General features: G+C 36.2%; 1 protein-coding gene across 2 annotated transcripts; it reads left to right on the top strand.

Moving 5' to 3' along the window:
- The first annotated feature begins 978 nt into the window (after nucleotides 1-978).
- Nucleotides 979-6,464, top strand: LOC133675463 (ABC transporter B family member 25-like). Of its 2 annotated transcripts, XM_062096850.1 has the most exons (18): nucleotides 979-1,168; nucleotides 1,261-1,336; nucleotides 1,702-1,776; nucleotides 1,865-1,900; nucleotides 1,988-2,062; nucleotides 2,176-2,300; nucleotides 2,554-2,653; nucleotides 2,747-2,918; nucleotides 3,013-3,131; nucleotides 3,790-3,900; nucleotides 4,050-4,194; nucleotides 4,293-4,425; nucleotides 4,817-4,892; nucleotides 4,985-5,050; nucleotides 5,224-5,331; nucleotides 5,500-5,607; nucleotides 5,693-5,890; nucleotides 6,016-6,464. In XM_062096850.1, coding segments are annotated over exons 1-18 (1,929 nt in total). In that variant the 5' UTR covers nucleotides 979-1,166; the 3' UTR covers nucleotides 6,220-6,464. The 2 variants fall into 2 exon arrangements, with proteins under 2 accessions (XP_061952834.1, XP_061952833.1); XM_062096849.1 differs by having other exon boundaries at nucleotides 980-1,336.
- Nucleotides 6,465-6,673: the final 209 nt, after the last annotated feature.

Here is a 6,673-nt window from a genome sequence, read left to right as displayed (position 1 = left end):
AAGTATTCAAATTCAAATTGAATAGTTACATCTGATCAAACCAAATAAAAAAATTGTATAAAAAATCTTATTCTAGCTATTGAAATTAATACCCTTTCTCTTCTCTTGGCTTCGGTTGGCTAATAAGCTTTCTATGTGTGCCCTTTCTTTACTCTGATTCACCTTGTCTTATGTGTGCCTTTTGTCCCGTTTCTTTTTCATTCTTTGCTGTCCGCATGCAGCAAGCAGCTTTTAGCTTTCCACGTTTTCTTTTGAGAAAACAAAACAAAAAAATCAAAAGATTTTTAAAACCATCCTTAACAACTATAGAAGGATATTGAGAATTAAATCCGACACGAAAACAACTATATAACAATGAAGTCGCAAAATAAATTTTTATATAAAAGGTTTATTTCATGGCTTTGTTTTTCTAACTTTTATATTTAAGAGTTAGATTTATTTATTATTTAAGAAATTAAAAATTCTTTGTAATTTAGTTTTTTATTTACAACAAATTGTTTTTATTTGAAACAATCTTGATTGTTTTAATAATGAAAAAATATACAGTAAGACAAGAACAATTTATTATAACATTAACAAAGACTCTAAAAAGGATGGGAAAATTGCTGTGTCAATGCGCCGTGGACTTCACGCGTCTTCTCTTCCTAGGATGTAACTTGGCTTGATTTTGGAGGCCTTTTAGTTGGAATTCGCTTTCTCTTCTCTTGGCTTCGGTTGGCTAAGCTTTTTATGTGTGCCCTTTCTTTACTCTGATACACTTCGTCTTATGTGTGCCTTTTTTCCCGTTTCTTTGTCATTCTTTGCTGTCCGCATGCAGCAAGCTGCTTTTAGGTTGGAATATAAATTAAATGGAGGTTGATATGTAAGATCTAAAGTAATAGGTGCTTACTATTTTCAGGAAAAAAAAATCTATACTGAGTCTTAGTAATAATTATCTGTCTTTAGATAATTTATTTATTTATTTTTGTCCATTTGGAATATATTTTAACCGATAGAAACACCAAGACCTTTGTCCCATGAACTTGTTAAGCAAGGGAAACTAACAAAACTTTGAATGATGGTGACTGGTTTATAAATTTATAAGAAAGACCAAGACCTTTGTCCCATGAACCCAACTCCTCCTAGTCCTAGCTGATGCTAAGCTTATAAATCAAGAAAAAAACATTATGTACTGATTGCAGAGGAGACTTCTTTTTTATTTTTTGTTTCATATCATACATATATATAACAAACAGTCTTTGAGTCACCTTTGATGGGCAGGTTTGGAGGAGTTAGTGGTGCTGGTGCTGGTGCTGGTGCTGGTGCTGGTGAAAGAACACCTCTTCTTGGTCAAGGAGTAGGCTTCCTTTATTTTGTGTTTTCTTTTTGTATGCAATCTTCAGCTACGGAGTACATGATACCATTTCTGCTCATTGTAGTTCTCCTTATAATGTTCAAGAATTGACTTCGCTTTGAACCTTTCTATACTTAAATTCATCTTGATCATGTTTCCATCTATATAATCTAACAAAAACTGTATCTGGGTCAATTTCTTCTGCTTAACAACAAGTGTTTGTTATTTTTGGTTTCAGCTTTCATCACTTGCCCTCTTTAGCTGTTTGTTTGCAAGAAATTGTTCAGAATTTAAATATTTCCATAGCTTACTCGCATTTCGTAGCTATGTTTTTTTTTCCCTTGAATTCTTATGCTTTATAATTGAAGGGAGGAAGAAAGGGGAATAATAGTGCATCTGAAAACAATCAGTTCCCAGACCTTGAGCATGGAGATGCAGTGCCAGTAAGTGCATTTCCTGTTAGTTTCTTTGAATTCATGTCCTAGTGGTTGATTGCTAACATGCTGCCAACTCTATTTATGAAATCTTCAGGCTGCAAATGTGGGATTTGGTCGGGTATTTTCACTTGTAAGTGCTAACGTGGTGTTTCTGGCTGGAAGAATAATATTATGGCTATACAAATGTTGATCTTGATAAGCTTGTCTTGTCATATAGGCAAAGCCTGATGCAGGAAAGCTGATAATTGCTACGCTAGCTCTGCTGATTGCATCCACATCAAATATACTGATTGTGCGTACCTTCTGCAATTCTAGATTCCTTATTGAGTTTACAATGAATTTCTCTGATATTCAGGCGTTATTGTTTGTTGGGTTATGATAACCTTTGGGTTGTTATTTCTGCAGCCTAAATTTGGTGGGAAGATAATAGACATTGTGTCAGGAGATACAGAAACACCTGAACAGAAAGCTGAAGGTTTACGTGCTGTCAACAGCACCATACTAGAAATATTTCTCGTTGTCATAGTTGGGTATGGCTGGTGGTGTTATCCTTGCCTTTTTTATTCTTGTGCTTTATAATAGTAAAAGGCTTACCTCATCCGGTTGCTTCCCAGATAGACAACCTGCTTAATTCTGCTTCCTTGTCATATTATAGACAGATATTGTCTTAATGCATTGGTGGTCTGGCTCTAATTGTTTCATCTTTTAAGTGATAGAATTCATGATGATTTTTGTGGATTTTCGAGGGGTTTATTAATCTCAATCGACTGTTTCTTCATCTAGTTCGGTTTGCACAGCACTCAGAACATGGTTGATTTCTTCCACTAGTGAAAGGGTTGTTGCTCGGTTGAGACAGAATTTATTTAATCACCTTATTAACCAGGTAAAAAGATCACTACGGTAGGAGTTCTTTACAGTGTTCTCTCTAACTCACCATGCTCTATTGGCTACAGTTAATGGTTGGTGAATTTTGCAGGAGATAGCCTTCTTTGATGTGACTAGAACAGGAGAGCTACTGAGCAGGTTATCTGAAGATACACAGATCATAAAAAATGCTGCAACCTCAAATCTTTCTGAGGCCCTAAGAAACGTATCAACAGCACTTATTGGTCTTGGCTTCATGCTTGCGACATCGTGGAAGTTAACTTGTAAGCATTTAATTATTGGACTGGTAGTATGCGAACGTCACTACTCAAGAGTCCATGGTGCTCATCACGGGCTTTTTTATTCGTTTACTCTTAGTGTTGGCTTTGGTGGTTGTGCCGGCTATTTCTGTTGCTGTGAGTCAATTTGGCCGCTTCCTTCGTGAAATTTCTCACAAGACTCAAGCTGCAGCTGCTGCTTCTGCTTCAATTGCTGAGGTATATTTTTTCAATTAAAATTGTGATTATCACCTGTTGAACATAGAAAATTGATGAGGGATTACGTAATCCATTGATCATTATTTCTTCAAGCGAAAGTCTGGATTTTCATAAGATTTAAGAATTGCTAAATGATGAGTGAGATGGTATAAACATGGTGATATAGAGGCTTTTTCACTGCTACAGTACCTTTTCTTTTAAAATTTTTTCATTAGTGTACCTACATGTGTAAGTACTCTACAAATATGATACCGTGATCCCGATGGAATACCCTGCAATGACCAGTTAAATGCTTTTCCCTGCAAATGCTGAACATGTAAATTGATGTAAAATTATGCTAAAAAGGTCATTCATAGTGGGAGTAAATGCTAAGATCTTGAAGGAAGATTAGGTCACATAAATGATATATAGGAAAGTTTTTAGCATGATAACTTTTCCTTCCTTCTTTTTCCTTTTTGGTGTGAAAATTTATTGTGATTACAATGCAAAGGGTCTCTTTGCATATTACTGTACTGAAATGCTACTAGAAACTGTCTACTGTGAAATCTTGAGCAAGGATGATATCCTCCGATCAATATGTGGTTTTTGTGCTATAAGTTACATATTATATTTGGCATCCTGTTGGAAATCACATGTGAACTATATCGTTGGTGCTTAGGAATCTTTCGGCGCTATACGAACAGTCAGATCTTTTGCACAAGAAAGTTATGAGAGTTCACGCTATTCTGAGAAAGTTGATGAAACATTGAAGCTTGGACTTAAGCAAGCTGTAAGCTCCTTTGTCTTGTTGATCTACTCTTCAAACTCACCTGAACATACACTCTACACACCCCCATCCAACAACAAAATAATAATAATAAATAGATCATCATGTCCTTGTTTACATGGATCTTCTGATCTACCTGCTTACTGGTACAGAAAATGGTTGGGCTCTTCTTTGGAGGTCTGAATGCTGCATCAACCCTCTCAGTGATCATAGTAGTGATATATGGAGCTAACTTAACAATCACAGGATCTATGACCACTGGTGCTCTTACATCCTTCATTCTCTACAGCCTCACAGGTAACTATTACCTAATTTGGGCAATTGGTTTTGATGGTTTCACATTATCAATATCGAAATCTCCGAGCTCCAGTTTAATGGTCTAATTTTACTTGCAGTTGGTGGATCTATATCCGGCTTGTCAGGATTATACACCATAGCAATGAAAGCTGCGGGAGCCAGCAGGAGGGTTTTTCAGCTTCTAGATCGTGTTTCTTCCATGCCGAAGTCAGGAAATAAGTGTCCTTTAAGGTTAGTCCTGAGATTCTCGTTCCTCTGATATGCCTGTGAATGATTCCATGAGTTAACCATGGAATATGTTGAACAGCAATCCTATTTTGAGAGTGCCAATCAGGCCATTACATATCTGTGGAGTCTGGACTAAGAATCATTTTGCCCATCCATCATTCTTGCTTTTTAGGAATCAATTGAATATGAAATTATGAATTTCAGAAGTTACCATGAAATTACTTAATCATCATCTAATCAAGTATATTTTCAATCAAGATCGTCCTCACTTGCTGGGTTGTGTGGAAAAAAATATATCACATGAAAAAAACAAAAATTATAAAATCCAGGCATCTTGTGACTTGAAAACGAGAAGGAATTTCTCAAGTGATAATTGGTTTTCCTTCTATTCTAGTGAACAAGTTGGTGATGTGGAATTAGATGATGTCTGGTTTGCCTATCCATCCCGTCCAAACGATATGGTTCTCCGGGTAAATTAGCTTCCCTTAACTACCTCTCAGATGTTACTATGTGTTCATGCCATATCCTGATGATAGAACTGGATACGTTCTTTCAATTACAGGGAATAACATTGAAACTGCAGCCTGGCTCAAAAGTTGCTCTTGTTGGCCCGAGTGGTGGAGGAAAAGTACCATTCCTTTCCTTTTTTCTATTCTTTTAAGAAATATACTGCGTTCTTATGCTGCTTCAGTATTTATACAGAAAATTCCAATTGGAGTGCTTATAGACTAAGTTTGAGGTTTGAAACATAAAGTTGAACGTCACATGCCTCTTATGCTTATATTATTTTGCCTGTTGCAGACCACAATAGCAAACTTGATTGAAAGGTTTTATGACCCAATCAAGGGAAAGGTTCTCTTAAATGGAGTTCCTCTAGTAGAAATATCACATGAACATCTACACAGGAAGGTAATTTTCATTTTCCCTTTTCATGTCAGATAGGAAAAAAAAAGTGATGTACTTTGTCTCTCCCTGACATGAGATGCTAGATTAGATTTTTGTTTCATAACTTGGTTCTTTTATGGCCTAGAGATTTTCTATCCATAATAGACACAGCCCTTTATTGTATTTGTACAGATTAGTATAGTGAGCCAGGAGCCTGTTCTTTTCAACTGCTCTATAGAGCAGAATATAGCTTATGGGTATGAGGGTAAAGTCAGTAGCATGGATATAGAAAATGCAGCGGTAAGTTTTCTACCTCTTCTAACTTGCCACACAATTCCTCTAACTTTAACTTTCAGCTTTAGCTAACGTAACATCGATATTGCAGAAAATGGCCAATGCACATGATTTCATATCAAAATTCCCAGATAAATATCAAACTTTCGTAGGAGAACGTGGGCTAAGACTTTCAGGTGGTCAGAAACAGAGAGTAGCAATTGCTAGAGCCATACTGATGAACCCAAGTATCCTCCTCCTTGATGAAGCGACTAGTGCTTTGGATGCTGAAAGTGAATATCTAGTGCAGGTCAGTTTGCATGACAACCTAAACAGTCTTCGTTTTAGTTTCTTAGATTTTTTTTCCAAGATATTGATACCATTTATTTCTCACATAATTTTTTTACAAGTTATCTCATGGTGGAAATTTTGCAGGATGCCATGGATTCTCTAATGAAGGGAAGGACTGTTCTAGTTATAGCCCACAGGTTATCAACTGTCCAAAGTGCGGACATTGTGGCTGTTGTTTCTGATGGTCAGATAGTGGAGAGGGGCACTCATGAAGAGCTCCTTAGCAAGGATGGGGTCTACACTTCACTAGTGAAGAGACAACTACAAGGACCTAAAATAGAAGTCTAGTTCGAAACCCTAAAATATGAACCATGAACGTGGTGGTGAAAGTGAAGCTACGAAGCTCTATAGTTAATATATCAAAAGAACATGTTAAAATATCAAATCGAATCAAAATGAGGATATCTTAGGTAGAAAATGATTTCCTTATTACTTCTTATGTTACAATATATAGCTATATATATAGAAAGATTTATTTGACTGTTACATAAATTATAAGTAGCAATAAAAACTATTATTATTAAGAATCAAAACTGATCTTCAGTTACTCAATCAGTTTTAATTGAGAAAAGGAAATCTCTCCAATCAAATGAGGAAATCTCTTTAATAGCCTCCCTCAAACTTGGTGGGCCTGCACGAACAAGTTTGCGAGTAAGAAGAACATGACGATACTTGTGAAAAGGCTTGGTGAGAAGATTCGCAGGCTAATCTATTGAAGGGATAAAGCAAACACGATGGCTTC

The sequence above is a fragment of the Populus nigra genome, chromosome 16 (genome assembly GCF_951802175.1).
Source record: "Populus nigra chromosome 16, ddPopNigr1.1, whole genome shotgun sequence".
NCBI lineage: Eukaryota > Viridiplantae > Streptophyta > Magnoliopsida > Malpighiales > Salicaceae > Populus > Populus nigra.
This window is presented reverse-complemented; position numbering and strand designations above follow the sequence as displayed.

What these genes read in the sequence shown, in the direction of transcription:
- LOC133675463 (XM_062096849.1), top strand. Translation starts at nt 1,253, where the DNA reads ATGGGCAGGTTTGGAGGAGTTAGTGGTGCTGGTGCTGGTGCTGGTGCT. An exon ending in CCACATCAAATATACTGATT is followed by an intron (nt 2,063 to 2,175) that starts GTGCGTACCTTC and finishes TTATTTCTGCAG; the next exon opens with CCTAAATTTGGTGGGAAGAT. An exon ending in TTAATCACCTTATTAACCAG is followed by an intron (nt 2,654 to 2,746) that starts GTAAAAAGATCA and finishes TGAATTTTGCAG; the next exon opens with GAGATAGCCTTCTTTGATGT.